Source organism: Anoplopoma fimbria, chromosome 17 (genome assembly GCF_027596085.1).
Source record: "Anoplopoma fimbria isolate UVic2021 breed Golden Eagle Sablefish chromosome 17, Afim_UVic_2022, whole genome shotgun sequence".
Classification (NCBI taxonomy): domain Eukaryota; kingdom Metazoa; phylum Chordata; class Actinopteri; order Perciformes; family Anoplopomatidae; genus Anoplopoma; species Anoplopoma fimbria.
Genome location: NC_072465.1, coordinates 1,550,254 through 1,572,500, shown reverse-complemented (window position 1 = coordinate 1,572,500; position 22,247 = coordinate 1,550,254). Strand labels below are relative to the sequence as shown.

At 41.3% G+C, this 22,247-nt stretch overlaps 1 protein-coding gene across 1 annotated transcript in view; it reads right to left on the bottom strand.

The window, feature by feature from the left end:
* Positions 1-16,951, bottom strand: part of ppfia4 (PTPRF interacting protein alpha 4) — a 54,690-nt gene extending 37,739 nt beyond the window's left edge. The window contains 1 exon segment of the mRNA XM_054616337.1: positions 16,694-16,951. Coding sequence (XP_054472312.1) covers positions 16,694-16,951 — 258 coding nt within the window.
* Positions 16,952-22,247: the final 5,296 nt, after the last annotated feature.

Sequence of the window (22,247 nt, the reverse complement as noted above, 5' to 3'; positions counted from 1 at the left end):
GACCAGCATGTTTGGTTGTGCCTGTATGATTGATACTGTTCCCTTTTTAATCGGTGGATCAAAAACGACAAGGCAAACACCGGGAGCCCAGTGCCTCTAATAGGTTTTGCTCTTGTCAGCTCTGCTGCCCCTGACGACATTATTCCCAGGTCGCCAAATATTTTGGTCACTGCCCTTGATGTCTAATACAGACGCACCTTTTTAAAGACGCACCCTACCATCAACTAGATCTAAAGTAAACCCATCCGCAGAAATATTACACGCTTAGAGCAACTTCTCTGGCTGTCCATTCCCCATTTCCGCGTAGGGTGGAGGTCTGGGTGGATGGATGGGTCAAACAAAAACATTACTGATCACATAAGTATATGATTAACGTGATTCATTGCTCAGTCCTAGGTTTATTTGGAATGGAAGTAATTATGATATTTGTGATATATATAGTTAAAAATATCTCATATGATTATATCTTTATTGCAGAGGTATAACTTTCATGCATTCATCTGACTATTATTATTATAATTATTATTATAATTATTATTAATAATATTTATAATAATAATATAAGTAGTAGGTTAGTATTTCAAAGTAGCCTACCTTTTGGTAAAAGGCCTCATCTGCCCTTTGAATGGTCTATGACTGTACAGCCTTAAATATGGTCAAAACCTGTTTTTTATTATTTATCCAGGATATTTATCTCAAGTATATGCTATAATGTCTAGTATACTAGTTAATTTTGAGTTTATTTTAAAACTGTAACCCAGGGTTTGCATAATGCATTTTTGTTCTGTGGTTTGCTTATAGCAGCTGACTACCTAACTATTGTAAATGAGCTCAGAAAAATAATTCCCATTTATTTGTCATACATTCATGGTAGACTTTTCTACCAGCAATATGTGATGTGTATTCATGGAGCCTATTAATTTATGTTTTAGACAATTATTAGTAATATACTGTATTAATGCATATCAAGAAATTTGACATCACATTTTGGTCACCTCCAGAGATCCCTTTGCTTCACCTGGTCCACCCCAGTTAAAAAATCTTAGAACAGCACATGAACAAACACACTCTTACACACACAAAGCATAATGTATATGGAGTCTGACCGGGCGACAGACGGACAAGCAGAGATGTTGAGTAGGTAAAAGGACAGACAGAGGGATGCAGGATATCGATGAATATACAGTATACTTTGTGTGTAGATGTATGTGGGAAATTGTGGGACATGTTGGCGGCGAGCCATCAGGGTGAGGGGGAACACTTCGGGGACGGACATATATTCTGTTGGGTCAGCATTAAACAAGTGCCAACTGGATCTGTAGTGTATTCCCACCGGGCTATTGTGATAAGGTCTGTGTGTGTGAACGTGTGTGTGTGTGTGTGTGTGTGTGTGTGTGTGTGTGTGTGTGTGTGTGTGTGTGTAGACGATGATGCACCGCATATATAAAATGTAATTTGTAACGGGGAGGGGAAGAGAAGTAATTTTGCAAATGACGAATAAATATAACCTGACGACCAATTTAGATGATCTTGCAGTAATAATGGATGCCTAGTATTAGTATTTGTCATTGGAAGCAATGACATCAGCTTTTATAGTTCTCAAAAAATACTTTTTTAATGCTTAAATAATAACTTTTTTTCATCAATGAAAATGAAAAAAAAGAATCTTGCTTGCAGAGAATTCCTCAAGGTTCAAATGCTATAAATGAGTCAGTCAAAATTAAGTGCAGTTGTGCTATAAAACTGTTAATCTGTAACTGGCTGTAAAGATGGGTGGATTGTTAAAGGAGCAAAATGCAACATTCGGATCACATCATAAGGCAGTAACAGCTGATAACGCCATCCCGACCGACAGCATCGTCATGGAGCCGTAGTGGCCAACCTCACTTTTAGCTCCGTCAGCATGTCGCGTAGTTTATACTGTTAGCACTATTAACTACAAGCCACCAGCTATGCACCTTTTAAAACAACAGGAATATTAAACCTCACTGATTGATCAAATCTGTACAGGGCGTCCATTAAATATATGCTTAAACACATGATAATATCCATATTGCAATATCATCAAGAGCTCCATTAAATATGGTATCAGTGTTACTGTGTATCTTGCTTTCTGCATTCTCTTATTATCATTTACCCTCGCTCTTCAATATGTTGACTTGTTCATTAGCAGGGAGGTCTATAACTGTAATTTGGCAACCATGGAAACAGTATAGAGTTACAGAACAATAACACTCTACAGAAGACTATTTGGGGTTTTTTGAAAGAGAGAGGACAGGAAGAAATATTAAACAAAAGTCTTGAACTCAACGGCTGTGGCGTAGTGGAGAGCAAGGTAGTTCTCCAATCAGAGGATCGGTGGTTCGATACCCGGCTTCGGCAGTCGATGTGGGCAAGACACTTAACCCCAAGTTGCTCCTGAAGGCCATCGGTGTGGACTGGATGATGAATGTTAGTTAGAGTCTGATGGTGGCACCTTGATGTCATCAGTGTGTGAATGGGTGAATGATATGTAACATACTACTGACTGTAAGTCGCTTTGGATAAAAGCGTCTGCTAAATGACTGTAATGTAATGTAATGTAAGTTAGCGGAGACAAGAAACGCGGAGAAGAGAAGAGAGGAGAAAAGAGGACAACAGAAAAGAAGAGAACAGGAGAAAAGAGGAGAAGCGAAGAAACGAAGAAGAGGAGGAGAAGAGAAGACATTGAGAAAACACAAGATGATGACATGCCAGAACTGGCTGAGAGAACAAGACATGGAGAGAGGAAACTGAGGATCAGATAGGAGAAAGCAAAAATGAACAGATCGCAATGACAAAAAGATGTGACTGAAACTGGAGAGGCAGAGGATGGAGAGGAATATCGGAGGATGGCAGCGGAAGTGGAGAAGGGGGGATGGGAGAAGAGATGGCACAGTCTGATGCAAGCTGCGGAGCTTCTTATGACCTTTTATGTAACTCAACTACAGGCACTTCCTCTCTGTCTCAGTCACTATCTCATTCACAATTGTCTTGCCTCATTCCCTCTCTCATTTGAAAGAAGACACTCGCTTAATGGTGTCCAAATCAAAACAGCTTTCCACTGCGGCTTTGAACAGCCTTCACTAAACTTGAGTAGAGGGGACGAGTGCACGCCAACTGCTACATTTGTTACCACCAACAGCGTCTGCATTCAAATTTTAATTCAATTCTTATGTTTCACTTACGATATTTTAATAGGTGTTCGCTCATAGCTGTCACATCTGGAAAGCAAGAGAAAATGGCAAGTGTTTAATTATTTTGCCAATGTTATGCATGTAGGGCTGTTTGGCATCGATAGACAGGTGTGATATTTATATCCGCAACCCTAACCCACAACATGGAATATCTAACCGACATCCACCGATTTACATTAGCGAAAAAGATAGCGACAAACAAGTTTCATCAACAACCACAATCATCTCCAAACGTGACCTAGTGATCATTGTAAATTGTTAAAATTAGTCAAATTTAAGAAAGGATAAGGAATAAAAAGAACTGGGAAATGTTGTGGGATGATTTTTGTACTTAACAGAGTTATTGGAACATACAGATGTCAAAGGTACAGGCCTGTGTGCATAAGAGCATTTGAGGACCACTATGACTCCCTGTAGCAGAATACAGTTAAGGGGCTTAAAGTTATGCTGGAATCACAACCTTTTCTAGAAACCTGATAAAACATTCATTAGTTTAAATCTGCTCACTTTTTGATTCTGGGTCAATTTTGGATGACTTTAGTATGCTGGGATTTTCTCAACCATTGCAACAACGTCGTACTGGCTGTTTTGGCTATTTAGAGTCACCGGACCATAATAAAACCGACAAAAAAATAGAGAGAGAATTCAGCATATTGTATAAAGACATCTTTTAAACTCCTTCACAGCACAACTCTGTTGTAAATGGTCAGGATCATTATTATCAGACATAGACATCTGAAGCAAACAACATACTGTGTATATTTGTCTCATAATTGATACTAGCTCAATGATCTTTTACATGCATACACTTAAGTGTTTGCACTTTCCTGTGCACCTGCATTTAATAAAGCACTAACTTAGAGCCCCATTAGGATCCGAGAGCTTTCTCAAAAGCTCAGACCCATTTTTATAGGCAGTAAAATGAAACCACATTCATCTTCAGACCTTTCTAATGGCAGCTTGAATAACACATTTTGAGAGAAAATTTAAAATCAACACTGAATGTACAACAACTACAAACTCTACTGAAATTATGAAGTTTTTGAGCGGATTAAAATGTTCTCTACATGTAAGGGTGGCCATGCCATGGCTGGCACTGTTTGTCTTACCAACCATGACTGCCAAAAAAGCACTGTAGTGTACACTACAGAATTAAAGTAAACTAGGAAGAAGTCCTGACAGACCTAATGTGCTGTATTTCATAGCAAACAGAGCTACCTATCAGTCTTAAGTCAAACTGAATGCTGCTGACTACAGGTGTTCAATTATCCAGATCTAGGCCATTTCCAATCGCATATGCTGCAGGCCTTTCCAATTATATAGTCAAGCATTTCTCAGTGCATTTATATTGTTTGTTACTGTTGCAGCATCTAGAACGAGTGCACTGCTTGAGATTTTGAACCAAATTCGAGGGGTTCAAAAACATCCAAGAAGCATCTGATGTCACTGACACGGAACTTGTGTGTTTAAAGTCTAATTGTGTGTGTGTGTGTGTGTGTGTGTGTGTGTGTGTGTGTGTGTGTGTGTGTGTGTGTGTGTGTGTGTGTGTGTGTGTGTGTGTGTGTGTGTGTGTGTGTGTGTGTGTGTGTGTGTGTGCACAAGAGTGGAGTGGGTGAGAGTCAGCACAAGTAAATGAAAGGGCTATTAGAGTCTGGAATTGAGGGCAAGAAGAGACGTCGCAGGGCATACGGCAACAGAGAGCGAGAGGAAAGCAGCTAAGTGTGAATGATGTTCAACTTGCACTGGGGCAGGCTAGTCACAGCCCCCATTATTCTAATGGGACCACAATGCCTACTGACCTTCATCATCGACAGACAGAGCTGGCCACGGAGATGACAGTGACTTTATGCATATCAGTTATTCATACAATTACAATATGTGGGAGCGGTTCAGGCTATTATTATTATAATTGTAATTAGATGAACTACATGGACTTAACAATGTAATCACACAACAAATGTTTCCTCTGTACCAGTGAAACAGTGCAATAATAAGACATAACACACACACACACACACACACACACACACACACACACACACACACACACACACACACACACACACACACACACACACACACACACATACATGCACATATAAGCATAGCCTCATGTAAACATTGTAAAATGGGACGACCTCCTGATTTAATGAGCTGATTTAGATTAATTCAACGCACACGCAATTGCTACAGGACATTTACTCACATCCACTTCCACTTGATGTGGTATGATAATGAACCTAAACAACATTTTGAGCTTTGATTCATCAAGCTAACAAGAGACTGCAATCAATCTCAAGCAAAAAAATATACGTCTATGGATATACATATGTGTATATATGTATATATATATTTTTTTATCGTTTGAACAATATGGCTGTTTTTATCCCAGTAGCTGTGCTCTCACCTCATGCAGTCAGAGCAAAGTTTTAAGTACAGTGAACTAGCTGAGGGAAATGAGGCATTATCTGACAGAACGATAGCTAACTAATAGACCTCTCAGCACACGGGCTTAAAGCCATCAGCACTGATAAGACATAGAGCGAGGGAGCGCCAGAGATAGAGTCATTGAGACTGAGGGAGAGACGAAAGGGAGGAGAGCGAGACTTTGAAGAGATGGAACACATCAGTGTGTCTGTAACCTTAATATGTATATTGGGTTTTTCATCGAGTCAACTTAAGTGAATTCATAAAGTCATTTTAAACATCAGGCTCTTAAGCTTTGCACGAAAACAAGGAGACACAGAAACTAATTAATGGAAAGATGATGAACAAAAAGCTGCAGAACAACTTCAGCACACACTCAGAGACGCAGGGATGGAGCTTGTATATGAAACAGTTTGAGTATCTGCACCAACCCACACGTCTGTGAATGAGGCTGGAAGTAAATTAATAACAGACTGCCACTGAGAACTGTTGTAGGTGGTGCTTAATAAATGGTTCGTGATTTAATACAGAGACAAGACGATGTGAGAGCTTTCTGTGGATGTATGTGCACCAAAAAATATCTTATTAGTTTCTCCAGTATGTACTTAGTGAAGTCTGCCTCAGATAGGGTTTGGAAGTGTAAGGTTGGTAAATGTCCTCATGTATTTATCAAAGCCTATCCTCAGAACACTGCGTATTTTGGTGTCTGGCCAGCCATGATAGCACTCTCAGCTGGCTAACATCTCATTCAAATCAGCACATTCATCTTTCTCCAGACACATCCGAGAGTGTTCTGTGTGTGTTTATGCATGTGTGGCTGTGTGTGTATGACGTATCAGCCCTATTCGACACAGACAGTACCCGGAAGTGCTGACTCTGTGTGGGCAATTCATCACAAGAAATCAATACCTTTAGCGTCTGTTTACCAGGAGTAACTAATTGAGAACTATACAAGGCAATTATCATATTCTGTGTTTTACAGCCTGCGTCTCTTTTTTTAAAGTGTCTGCTGTGAAATCTATCAATTACATGAACGTTTTATTCAAATGTGTGCTCACTGCGTTTAAAGCAACGGTGATTTGAAAGAAAAGGACAAGAATGACAATCGAGTTTAAACTGTAAAACTAGACCAGTGAAAACACAAGTGAACAAGAATTATTACTAAAACTCCATTGCATTGCAGAGGTACTTCCTGGTTCCCAGCACTTAAGGTATGTTGACTTCTGTTTTCACCTCTAAATGAGTGGTACTATTGATGCACTCATCAATATTTTTATATTAACAATGGATCAAATGGCTATTAGTCATATAAACGGTGTCCAATAGTGACAGTGCCACATATAATTATCATGAGACTACAGTTCCCCTCAGCTCTACACAGAAGGGTTGTATGAGGAACCTTTACTTAGTCAGTATAGTATCTATTAGTGGCGTAACTGACCATTTTCGATCTGTGATCCGTACGGATCCCCCCTCACGGATCTGCACGCATGTGAACTGCAGATAAATTATAGAGTTTAACATTAACCAGCACAGTGTGAAAAAAGTTTTACTGGCGATCTTTATTGGCCAATATAAAGTCAAATATGCGATCAGGATATCGGCATTTATGCTTTTATAATCGCCAATCTCTGATAATGTTACATTATAAACAACCAATCTGTGTTTAAATTGACAGATATAGTAACGATGGCAGCTAATGGCCAACAAACCAGGGTTCCGTTCAGCTTAGTCTATGGTTAAGTTACATTATGATCAGGTTCTATTAAAAATGAGTATTGGGCGACAGTAGGGTATAGCGTACATTTTCCTGATATCGTTTTTTTTCAGGTGGGATTTCTTTAGTTGTCTAAAATAAGTTTTGCCGCTGCCCTCGTCTACGGCAGTATATTGCTTTTTTCCACAGTTTAAAACACCCAAATTATCCTTTTAATGCTAATGCTGCTCCAAATCTGCCAAGTTTGTAAATAAGCAACTGTCTGCTACACACTTCAGACACATCTGTGACAACTTGTCAGCGGTCAACAATTGACCATAAAATCAGTTAATGCAGGCTACTTGAGGAAATGAATCTTCTCACGATGCTTTGAATTTAGTTATACAGCTGTGTCACTGGTACCTGTGTCTACTACTTATCTGATAGGTAAAATTATTTGATACAAATTGAAATTAAGTAATGAGCCAATTTATGAAGAAAACAATTTCTTCTTCATTAATCAATTCTATTCATTTTTTTGTTTTAATATAATTCGTAGTAGTCAGTAATCAATTTGTATTCAAACATATTGCTGAAAACCAGAAATCTCACATGTTTATTTAATTATGCCAGTTCATAAAGGCTTCTTCTTCAACATTTTTTAATGGGTAAATGTCACTCACAGATACTTATTTATGATCCACATCCTGACACTGATTCAACACAAATGATTAAACAAATAACATAAAGGCATGATTTGTTCGGCAGCCTGCATATGCCCGTAGAGCAATATTTGCTTCACAGTAGCTATAAGCTATATAGAGCAATATTTGTCCGACCACTGTGTCCTTCTCTGAAATCCCGCATTTCACTTGCACCGCCACACTCTCTCAAATGTGTGTTTGTGTGTCTGTTATTGACAGTTAGCAGTGGGGGGTATGTGCTATGTTGTGAGACTCTGACAAGCTGTATTTCATGGAGCAGATGAAGCATTTTGAAGTTCCTTAAATCCCTTTAAGGGTCCAGCCGGGGACTTAGCTTCTGATGCTGCCGCCTGTGATGCAGCTGCTTAAGTCTCTTGCTGGGAAAAACTGGGGTCTAGAAGATGTCGCCCTTACTACTGTGTGTCTTTGCACATGTGTGGGTGTATGCCCTTGAAGTTCATGACCTTGGGCATTGAGACTCTGCCATACTTTTCTGAAACAGAAACAGTCTGACTTGCACACTTCCACAACCAAAGCGTAGTCCAATATCCACACCCCCTCCCGCCCACCGACGCCTTATCTTCCGTTCTGAGGGAGTTGCAGGAGGGAAAGCGAACTGACAGAGTTCCAATAGTGTAGTTGTTAGACATGGCAGGGCCGCTGTGGGCTTAACTGCTGGCTGGAAAACTTCATCTCACATCCCCTCGTTCCTCCTCCCCCTTCTCTTTCTCATTCTGTCCTTTTCTGCCTCCCTCCTTCATTACTCTCACCATCCCCTCTGGTGGTCCTGCAACTCCAATCACTCTGCTATTATTACCAGGGAGAGGGAACTCAGACCCACACACACACACACACACACACACACACACACACACACACACACACACACACACACACACACACACACACACACACACACACACACACACACACACACAGACACAGATACTGTGACAGTGACTGTTCATTCTATCCATTACCAGAGCATGTCCCTCGCTGCTGGGGACCTTCAGGTAGGCTTGATACTACTACTTCTTGTCCTGACTAAATCTTACTCTCCACATTTACCTCTCTTTCCCACTCTTCCTTCTCTCACTCTCCTTCTCTCTCCCTGGCAGCCGGGGGGACAAATTGGCGCCCGGCTGAGCTAAATGCGCCTGGTGCTGAGAGCCAGATGGTACTGGCAGAGGGATGGAGGGAGCGAAGGATGGATGCCACTGAGAGATGGAGCGCAGAAGCCATGGTGCGGCGGGGCAGCGTGGGGGAGCTAGCTTTGCACTCTAATAATCTATTAGTGCTCAGGGGCCCGAAAGCTGTGCATAAGCTCTTGCCAGGAGCCGGTCTGACCATCTCAGAGCGTTACGGTGTGCTTGATTGGAGACCGGACAAAACGTTCAGGAAGAAGAGAAGTGAGCTGCTGGGGAGTGGAGGAAAAGAGACTGACAGATGATGTAAAGCTGTCGTGATGCAGCAGGAGGGGAAGAGATAAAAAAAGAGACACAGACAGAGAGAGAGGTGTGATGTCAGTCTGCTGCTGGGAGGTAGTAGACACGGTGTTGATTAGATTCACTCCTCACTTCTTCCTCTCTCGCAACATTTTGGGTCTGCCCAACGTTATGGTCAGAAGGTATCTGACTCGTCCATCAAAACTGAAGGTTGAGCAAACGCACGAGGTTAAAGCATAATAAAGTAAATTTCCAAAATCTGGTAATGCTGCAAAATTGCCAAACCCCAGTTTAGCTAGACTGAGAAAAAAAACCAAAGGTAAAGGGTGAAAATTCAAACTGTCCGTAATTGTATGCCCACATCCTGTCATATGAGGGATTATTACCAACATTTCAGATGTGCTACATTACCAACAAATAAATTGATGAAGACATTCTGGATAAACTTTTGACTGGTTTACATCCGGTCCTGGTCGTTGGACTACTTTTTTGACTTATTTTTAGCAATGTGGTTGCATTCCAAGATCTCTGCAATTAACAAAGTCAGTACAATGTGATCATGACACAAAGAAATGATGGCCAGAGCTCTGAAATAAGACCCAAAGATTGAAACACGTTTAGGTATTTACCTTAAAATGTATAAGTTTGGTTGGATGATGGTTGGAGGCCGAGGGGTTAAGACGCCAACCATGAAGTACAACAGAGAGACCTTTATTGCATCTCCCCCCCCTCTCTCCTCTTGCCCCGAAACATCCTTTAAAATAAATATTGGAAATGGTTGGGGATAAGCAATGGTTTGGTGCGGTTAAGGGTAAGAACTTGGACGTGACATCTTTCTTTCAGTTTCATACTCTCTCTCTCTCTCTCTGACTCTCTCTCTCACTGAGTGCCTCTCTTTTCTTACAGGGTTTATTGGTGACATTCAGCTGCTCACTTCATGCTCCACTTTCCTCCACATCAACCCAAATTCCAGTATTTGGTGCTTACATAACACGTAGAACAAGATTTGGACTTCAGCAGCAGACAAATGAGATGTGGTCATTTTTCAACTGACTTTGCCCACCCTCCTCAATATTATCCTATCATGGTGCACAAAGCTGCCTCAGCCATCCATGCAGAAGCAACACTAGCCGTGGGCATGCTTGCTCACACACACACACACACACACACACACACACACACACACCCACGCACACACGCACATACACGACATGTAGACGCAGCATGCTGACATTTAAGAAAACACAGGCAGTGTGTGTGTGTGTGTGTGTGTGTGTGTGTGTGTGTGTGTGTGTGTGTGTGTGTGTGTGTGTGTGTGTGTGTGTGTGTGTGTGTGTGTGTGTCATGATAAGCTCAGGCCACCTCCAAACACAGTGCAGGGGGACCTTGGAGCTCTTCCTCCTTCCTCTGGAGTGTGGTATATATTAGCTTTGACGTGCACTCCCTCTCACACTGTACCTGTAAGCAAAACACACCTCTAGTACAGTAACTGGGATGGCTGAGTACCAAGCTTGGAAGGCTACTCCTGCTGGCCCTGGTTCAAGTAGGGTGAAATACCCTGCCCTCTATTGGCCGAGCTAACCGTAAGCCCTTATATTAATTAATTGCAATGCTGAGGTTGATTAAGGTCTATGATGACTTTATTTGTCCTTTATTAGGCTTACACTGATTTATACCAAGTGTACACATCTGCTTAGGCTGATATATTAATGAAGAAAATAAATGGTAATCCTCATACTACTTAAACACCAGGCTGAACGCCAGTGTTTCACCTCTGACCACGCCCAACTAAATGGGCTCTGTTGCACCTTTTAACCACAATCAACAGGGATGTTGCAGCGTATTGATACATTCTGGGGTAAACTTGTACATCTCTGCAGCCAGGTGAGAGATTAAAACACTGTATGGCAGCAAAAACAAGATTCACAGCTGCCCCTAGTTATGAGAATATAGTTTCAGGGAAAGTCCCCATTCTATGAAAGTTCAATTTACTTTTGTAAACATTGGTGATTGTTGACTTAGGTTGCCAACTTTTTATTCATTACCTCATTTCAGTTTCTTCTTCTACAGAATTGCAACAATTCCTCTCAATATATCACACCGTATCTTATTATATGCTCAACAAACTCTGCATTTAGATCAAATGACGAGATAACCGATGCCAGACTGTTATGTTTTCACACAGACACAGGGTGCTTTTCAGAGATTTAAACAGTGAGCAATATGTGTAACCTTCCCTCCCACTCTGCGTTGTGCTGTGGGCTAAGGTCAGCTGCAGGAGTAGGAGGGGACGAGAACTGTCTGAGGGACCAGATAATGGACTACTGGGTTATTGATGAGTTAGATAAACAGAGAGAGTGTGAACGAAAGAGGGAGAGATAGCAAGAGAGAGAGGCCAGAAATAAGAAATGACGAACAATTTAGGGAGGAATGAAGGGAAAAGGCGCACATATGTAAACACAGAGGCATATGTTCAGAGCTGCATGATATATCGTTTCAGTATTGACTTGCGATCATTAGCCCCAAATGTTTGCCGAAACTTTGGTCTGGGCTCACTCAAGGTGGGCTGATTTTAGGGTGGACCAGCCATTCTCATTTTTGTGACAAGCCGCTGCTCCTTTGCATCTGTAATAATTCCTGGATCCTCTCTAGGCACCAATTTTCTTAATTCACAGATGAGCCACCTTATTTGAGTGTGATCAACATGCGTTATTAATAACAAGACATGTTAGATCCTTGACTTTAGTCTGGATTGATGACAGAGGTTATATGAATGGTATCATGGTGAGTCAACCAGTATATTATATTATATCTACCTTATTTCCACCCTAACAATCACAATCAGTTTTCACAGCGCTCACCTGCTTTTGTGTTTGGTTCGTTGAAAACAACTGTATAGCTATAAAATTCAAGACAGGATGGTTCACATCAAGGAAAGTCTTCGGGGTAAAAGTCCTTTTTCAGCTCTTTTTTAAGCTATTTTTATTTTCAATGCAGATGTTTTCCTAAACAAAATCACCCCAATAATTTTAGAAAGATACATTTTTTCCCCAAAAAGCTATTTCAATAATCTGGTGAAAATTCCTGTATCTTTTTTTTATATTGCAATATATGTCGCAGGAAAAAATATTGCAATGTAATTTTATTCCAATAGCGTGCAGTCTTGAATACCTTACATGTATTTCTTCATAGAGGCTCAGGGAATGTAGACCTACGTGCACAATCTATGTGTGTGAATTTGTGTTTATGTGTCTGTAAGCAACAATCTCTGCTATGGGAAGTCAGTGGTGTGAGGTGAAGTAAACAACACAACATAAAAAAGGTTGTGTGTGCGTATGTATGTTTAAATATGTTTCAGTGTGGACGGAGGGATTAGAATTTAGAACAAGAGGCGTTGTTGTTTTGGAAAGGCAGTGAGGTGTGTGTGTGTGTGTGTGTGTGTGTGTGTGTGTGTGTGTGTGTGTGTGTGTGTGTGTGTGTGTGTGTGTGTGTGTGTGTGTGTGTGTGTGTGTGTTTGTTCTTTCTCTATGTGTTTGTATGCTGGCAAAAATAGCAGTGTTGTCTCTGACTGGAACAGGTGGCCAAACTTCACAACACACACTCACACACCCATCAAACCCAAAATGAACCCCACATCTAATCATGATGGCACGCACCTCTTTAAAGAATAGAGGATTAGAGGCTATGGTGTTATCCCACAAAGAACTTCTCAGACTTTGGAAAGCTCAATTAAGAAAAACTAAATTGGTAGGGTTCATTTAAAGAAATAGTTTGACATTTTATCACTTTTTTGCCACAGGTTGGATAAGATTGATTGAAACCAATCTTATGTCTGAATGTGAAGTTTGGAGGTAGTGCCTTTAATTTGATTAGCCTAGCTTAGCATAAAGACTGGAAGCCGTGGGAAACAGCTAGCCTGGCTCTACCACCGTTTCTTTTTTTTGTCTACCTTTCCAATTAACAATTTTGATACTATAAATAATGGAAAATAGTGGTAATATAGATATATATGACCCAGAAATATATGGAAGACCTGCTTTGTTTGACACACGGTGTTCACCCACTGCCTGCTCTCTCTCTGCTTTACACACGGACACACACATACACACACAATCCTAACAACACATTCTACTTGACAGTGTCGGAACAGTTTTTCTCACACAGAACAGGAACAGGCACTATGTGTGTATCTGTTATGTTTTGTGTGTGTGTGTGTGTGTGTGTGTGTGTGTGTGTGTGTGTGTGTGTGTGTGTGTGTGTGTGTGTGTGTGTGTGTGCGTATACTGCATAAGCATGTGTGTGCATGCAAGCATGCGTGCCTGAGTCTCAGTGCGTGTTTAAAACCTAATTTGTCTTTGGGCAAACCCATCTCTGAGGGCTGAATTAGAAGCATTTTGCACTGTAATAGGCTGACATGTTAATCTGAAACTCTATTCTTTGAAGCTAATGAACATATCCATCCTAGTCTCTGTGTGTGTGTGTGTGCGTGTGCGTGTGTGTGTGTGTGTGTGTGTGTGTGTGTGTGTGTGTGTGTGTGTGTGTGTGTGTGTGTGTGTGTGTGTGTGTGTGGTAAAATGACAACGTTGTCCCATCTTTACCATGCTGCTGAGGCAAATTTGAGCACTGATGCGCAGGTGATGTGGGTTTATGTATTTTTAACAATGACGACATTGAAGAGCATTGCATTTTGAATCACTCACACAGTTTGTTTGTACGTTTGTTTGTTTGTGTGTGTTTGTGTGTGTATTTGTGGAGGAGAGACATAGATCTGACAGTTCTGGGTCGGACCAGTCCCATGGAGTCAAGGGACCCACAGAAGACATAACAAAAACAGAAATACACACATGTGCACACCTTGTAGGTGAAAATGACAAATGGTTGTAAGGCAAACGGAAAGAAAAGAGTTGTTGAATTTTGGCAAAAAAGGCAGCCTTGCCGCGCCAACACTCATACATCAGCCTACAGCTTGGGAGCAGAGAAAACTGAACACACACATTGAGAAAAATACATCTCATATAGTCGGCAACACACATGTCGACAAACTGACTGGAGGGCTTCATAACAGAGGCGGCAAGAGCAAACGGATGGCTGTGATGTTGTATTGTAGTCAAGGGCATAAACACACCAACCACTGTATGTTGACGCAGCCGCGAATCAGCCTAATTACCGCTGACACATATAGGATGGTGGGTTCAGCAGCATCACCAACTGCTACAACATGGCTCTAATGAATTCATCACACCCAACTTGAGATACCGGATACAGTATGTTATTTTTTTCCCAAACTTTCCTCTCATCATGACAAGATGCACGTTGCAATTTCATATGATGCATCAAGGCCAGACTATCCTCATATTTCTTTGGTTGAGCAGACAAAAACTAAAGTGGAAATCAATTGCAACTGAGATTTTGCTAATTTCTCAGGATTGCTTCACCCACTGTCCGTTGCATCATCTCTCTGCTGTGGCTGCTGTGGAAATGACCACTGCTGTGTTTTGTGCACAAGTGCGTGTAGTGTTGAGAGAGAGAGACAGAGAGAGCGAGAGAGCTGGAGACAGATTATGCATGTGCGCGCCAGTCATAATGTCTGCATAATGTCCCTGAGGTCTATGACTGTATAACTAATACTTGTATTATTGCTAGAATAAAACATTACGCTGAACCAAGCAGGATTAGAAAACAAGCATGACAGCGTCTTCCCACTCCCTCCTCTCTCTCTCTCTCTCTCTCGCTCTGACACACACACATTCACACACACACACACACACACACACACACACACACACACACACACACACACACACACACACACACACACACACACAGACATGTATGTATGTGTGGAAGCAAGCAGCCCAGGGCCATGTACACTACGAGCAAGCGGCCATGTTTCTTTCCCAAGGAGCTGCAGTAAGGCTGTCATCGTCAGCATGGTTCTCTCCTTCACACTCTCACACTCACACACACACACACACACACACACACACACACACACACACACACACACACACACACACACACCGTACTGTGACATCATATCATGCATTTAGACCTGAGGGTCAGAGGGTAACGCAGCTCTATGTGCTGAGGCTTCATTGTCGTCATGCTCGATGACTGCACCAGCCCTGATTCAGCTCTCTTTCTCTCAAATACACACACTTACACACACACATGGGCGACAAACATTCAATACATACCAGTTTACCATCAGCACCTTTCACTCACATTACCACCGACACACGGGTCACCGCACACAGAGGTGAGGCTGTTTCAATCCAGATAATGATAGGTGGGCCCTGCCCTCTTCTCTGACCAGCAAGGCTCTTGACAACTGGCCGAGACCTCTCCAGTCTGAGACAGCATTCTTCCTTGTGTTAGTAAAAACCCTCCATCCACCTCCTATCCATCTTTCAACCTACTACATTACCTTTCTACCTCTCTAACTACTAGACAATTAGATCCTCCTTTTTGGCACACTGCCACCTATGAGCTTCCGAAGTACAAATACTCTAATCTACTCTCAATTTTCTCAGGTCTAGCTCTAGCCGTGGGACTTTTGGTTTGTTGCCATGTATCAACCCAATGACACTTATATCAAGGAATACTGTCATTTCTACAGTACCACCATGGCTGAATTAACCTGCTAATTAGACCTGAGGCAAAATAAGATGCTTAGCCCTTATCAGCCTCCCACTTTCTGAGCCATCTGTATGTATTATGTATGCTGGAACATTACCTGGCTGGTATAGGCAACTGTTAAGCACAATACTGAAATAAGGATGGATCTTAATATTAGATTTAGACACAGATTAGATAAAGCAGGGTCCACTTGTTTAGGTGCCATCCTTGTTTCTTCTATTGCACTGTTTTGATGGCTTGTCTGTCGAAGGACTTTGTAAACCTTGTTTTTAAAAGGTGCTATATAAATAAAGTTATTATTATTATTATTATTATTATCCGTTCTACAGCTGCTGAAGGTTAGGGCTATTCAACCAGACAAGCAGGGTCCACCTTGATGTCATTTTAAGGCCATTTGGTGCATATTCCCAATCATATTGTCAGTTATTAGCACAAACCAGTGGAGCTTCCTGGGCCACTGAGTTGCCCAATCTGCCTGGTTGGAAATCCAGCCTCAGTACCAAAGGTTTCAAGACCACAGTGGAGACAGGTGTCCATTCCCACACCATACTAGTCCTCTCTCCTCACCTGAGGCAGGGCAGCGTTGATCTGCCTCTGGAGCACGTCCCTCTCATGCAGCGCCCCCTGCAGCTTGGTCTGAGACTGAATCAGGGTCTCCTGAGTCTCCCTGAGGGACTCCAGGAGCTTGTCCCTCTCGTCCAGCATGTTGACCATCAGCTGCTCGAAGTTGCCCTCCTGGTCGGAGCCGTTCGGGACGCCACCGGTCCCTCTGGGAGGACCAGCCGAGTCTCCCTCGTTGATGGTCGGCATCACCTCGCACATCATCTTCCCAGCCCTGTGGTGTGGGTCTATAGGACCGGGAGGCTGTGGGGATTAAGCATGTGATATATGTGGGTTATAGATCTGATAAACACTTACAGTACCTGATAGAGGGCCGTAGAACCGGACCGATGCATGAATCTGGCTCTCTTTGCATTGCTTTCATTGCATCCTTTCATGTCGTCTTACCTAATCAGAGGGATGGAACCGATGAGATGATGGTTGATGACCTTCCGTCCATGTTAACCGGCGTTTTTTCACCCAGTGAGCAGATCCGCCCTGCCCGGCGAGCCATGCACTCACATGTAGAAATCCCGGTGTGATGTGATTGACAGCTCAGAGAGAGACGAGCACGACGGAGATCAAAGCAGGAAAAACAAGAAAACGGAGAAATAGTCCGAGAGGATCTGCGTCCGTTCAGAGCTGACAGCGAGAGAGAGTCTTTCTGCATCCGCCTTCCATCCACACAAGAGAGGCTTACTCCTCCTCCCACACACACACACACACACACACACACACACACACACACACACACACACACACACACACACACACACACACACACACACACACACACACACACACACACACACACACACACACACACACACACACACACACACACACACACACACACACACACACACACACACACACACACACACACACACACACACACACACACACACAGACACACACACACACACACACACACACACACACACACACACACACACACACACAGACACTCAGCCACACACACACACACAGACACACACACACACACACACACACACACACACACACACACACACACACACACACACACACACACACACACACACACACACACACAGACACTCAGCCACACACACACACACACACACAGACACTCACACACACACACACACACACACACACAGACACTCAGCCACACACACACACACACACACACACAGACACTCAGCCACACACACACACACACACACACAGACACACACACACACACACACACACACACACACACACACACACACACACACACACACACACACACACACACACACACACACACACAGACACAGCCACACACACACACACACACACACACACAGAGACACAGACACACACACACACAGCCACACACACACACACACACACACACACACACACACACACACACACACACACACACACACAGACACTCAGCCACACACACACACACACACAGACACACACACACACACACACACACACACACACACACACACACACACACACAGACACACACACACACACACACACACACACACACACACACACACACACACACACACACACACACACACACACACACACACACACACACACACACACACACACACACACACACAGTTCTCTGCAGTTGTCACTACTCCGGTCACAGCACTGGTAATAGTGCTTCCACAGACTTGACCCTTAACTGGTAAAATGTGATTAACTTTTCACATCAGCACCACTGAGCGCGTTCATGACTTGAGACACGATGCGCGTCCTCGTAGCAGGCCACAGAGGCAGGTTGTGCACTAAAAGTGAGCAGCGCACCCTGCAGGATCTGAAATGAAGTTAAACATTATCAATATGAATAGGCGTCTCTCTGCTGTGCATATCTCCCAGTGACTAACTGTGATGCTTAGCCCTTATCAGCCTCCCACCTTCTGAGCCATCTGTATGTATTATGTATGCTGGAACATTACCTGGCTGGTACAGGCAACTGTTAAGCACAATACTGAAATAAGGATGGATCTTTTACATTACATTACATTACAGTCATTTAGCAGACGCTTTTATCCAAAGCGACTTACAGGAAGTGTATTCAACATAGGTATTCAAGAGAACTACTAGTCACCAGAAGTCATAAGTGCATCTCCTTTCTTAAACAAGCATCTTAAAGCATAAACCAGAGCAAAAGTATAGTGCAGAGGCAAATTACTACGAAAACAATAATTGCAACAGACTAATACGAATATAGTAAGTGCTACAAACTACTACAAATAGGATAAGTGCAGTAAACAAATACGAATTCAATAAGTGCAGCGAACTGATACGAATACAGTAAATGCAACAACTAATACGAGTGCAATAAGTGCAAGTATCTTAATATTAGATTTAGACACAGATTAGATAAAGCAGGGTCCACTTGTTTAGGTGCCATCCTTGTTTCTTCTATTGCACTGTTTTGATGGCTTGTCTGTCGAAGGACTTTGTAAACCTTGTTTTTAAAAGGTGCTATATAAATAAAGTTATTATTATTATTATTATTATTATTATTATTATTATTATTATTATTATTATTATTATGCTGAAGGTTAGGGCTATTCAACCAGACACTGCCAGTGATCATGCGCTACCTGTTTGTTGTTGTTATGTTGCAGTGTTTAGGACTTTGTCTTCTTTACAGTAATGTAATTGCTCACAGACATGTTGCTCCAATGAATGAACTGTCTGATATTGTATATTAAATATATGAACTAAGCTATATCTTCCTTTAAGACTATTTTTTCATTCAGCATATTTAGATAAATGTGTTGCACTTTGCGTGGGAAAAAGGGACCATTTTACTCAAAAAGACGCCGGAGTCCAGGGGAGCTTTTTCTTTCAGTCTTTTACTTATTATCTTTTTCTTTCAGTGAGTAAAACTATTATCAATCGCACTAAATAAACATGTGCCCTTCCCACATACAAAACAAATATTTGAATCAGACACATGTGGAAGTGTTCATTTGCCAGTTCAAAATAAATAGGCTTGAAAGTGTGAACAATATATCTGTTTAATGTGTGAAGAACAAGGGACTTGATTCCTTGATTTAAAATGAGGCATGAATATAATCTTTAAAATGATTATTAGCCTACAAGAGAAAGTGAAATGTGTTTAAATACTGCTCTGACAAAATTCTGCAGGGGTTTGGCTGCCGTTAATGAGTTTTTGATAAAAGAATAATTCCATGAATCGAAATCAATTTAAAAAGAAGAAGTGTTTCAGCATCCGATAATTATTTCCTGATTATGAAAGAGGTCTTAACCCATAAATTATGACACATCATTAATTCCTTCAATTATGTATTAATTTTCTCATATGTGCTGATATAGATAATTTAATTTTGAACTGACTTTTTCTATCATTGTATATTACCTTTTTAATACTAGTAAATACGGATTATTCATGTGTACATTCACATAGTGCGAGATGATTACAACATAAAAGCCTCCACTCAATTATAATCTTTAAAGAATAGGCTAAAAGTCAATAATATACTGTTTAAATACTATTGAGTTGTAATTACTGATGCATTGATATGTACATTATTTCAGGTTGCAGCTGGCAAAGGGTGGGATTTTATTTTTGGTGTATTACCTAATAGCTTGGGAATTTCACTACAGGATCATAACAGTCTTATCTTAATCCATAATAACACTTCATAATGTATTTGTTGATTAGGTTTTGTATTATATATCTACAAAGTAACTAGAGGTATCAAATACATGTGGTGTACTAAAAAGGACTTTATTTTCCTCTGAATAGTAGTGGAAATACTGAAGTACAAGTACTTTAAAAATGTACTGACGTGCAGTTATGTTTTTCCTTTAATTACAAAGGATTATGTTTGGCTGTTAGATAAAGGTTATACATTGTTATGTGTAGAGAGGAGACATTTTTTTGAATGGAGTTTATTACAGCTTTGTTCCAGATTGCTGAAGGATTGTTCAGCAAGTGAGATTTGATTTTAATGGCTGACCAACTTTGTGTGGTTGTGGGTTGGATGAGTAACAATGAGAATAGATCTTGTTATTGATACAAAAGCTGTTTATATGGGGAAACAACTGCTAAGATAATAAAGGGTTTGATGAAAGCTCTGTGTGCAAATGAGAAGAACCTGATTTCTCCTGAAAACTCATCTGATGCATCTCTAAAGCTGGAGAACACAAGATCAATTTATCATGGCCAGAGGTCAAAGCATCACCTCTGCTTTTTTTGGTCTTCTCTGAACTACAGCATGTAAACTAATTTTGCTTTGTTTCATAGTCTACTCTCGGAGATGTGGCTCTATGCAGTTGAGATTTAAAGGCTTTGACAACAATGTTGTTGACAGCCATTTCTGGATGCTGTGGCCTGCGGCACTTTCACAAAATACTTACATAGGTCACTGAACACAGCACTGTGGATCTTTTTAGCATTGTGACTCTTGGGTCTGATAACAATGTAAATTATTTCTGCCAATGTCTTCCTTCTCTGACCGATGATTGCTATCTAAGTGATGTCTGGTGTGCATTGTCCCTGCAAAATAAACAAATAAATAAAATAAATGTCTGGTGTGCATGAAATTCTGCTGTGCTTTAATACTGTGCATTAGAAACCTTATGAGAGGCACAGTGATAAAGAATCTGTACTTTCATTCACTTTATGATATTGCTGTTGGGTGAGATGTGGATGGGCAGATGAAACAAGTGACACAAGAACAAACTCATGGCTCCTCAGTGAAGTCAGGAATACTGTGTGTGTGTGTGTGTGTGTGTGTGTGTGTGTGTGTGTGTGTGTGTGTGTGTGTGTGTGTGTGTGTGTGTGTGTGTGTGTGTGTGTGTGTTACATATCAAACAGACAGACAGCATTTGAGACAATATAAAATGCACCAATATACAAAGATATAGATGTACACCTGTTATATGAAATATTTAAACTGAAATTGCGAAATAAAAGGAACATCTAATTTCATCACTGACTCTCACAAAGATGTTTTTAATTTTTTCTTTGGCTTAGGTATTCATAAAGCATTCTCAAAAGAGCCCCAGCTGCTTCAGATAGCATATGACTGTTCCTCCAAAAAAATCAAAACATCAGTCAATTACTTAATTGGTTTGATTTTTTCGTAATAGGCTGACAAAATAATGGGACAGACCCACTTTTCTACACTTGTGGACACGAGAAACTATTGAAATGTGCCCACTGCCATCAGACTGTACAACAACAGCGGAGACCACAGTCTGTCATCATGCTGATATGCCGACATGTGGATATACTGTACATTTTTTATTTGTATTCTTATTTTTTATTTTATTCTATTTTTATTTTATTGTATAATATGTGTATTTATTATCTGTTTCTGTGTAGTTGAGCTGCTGCAACACTTGAATTTAATCAATAATCAATAAAAGGAATATAAATGTTCTCAATGACCAGCAGGGGGCAGTGAAGCAGCGAGAGGCGACAAACGACAACGATACTCTCGCGAGATTTGCATCGTGACGTCATTCCATGATGGCTGAA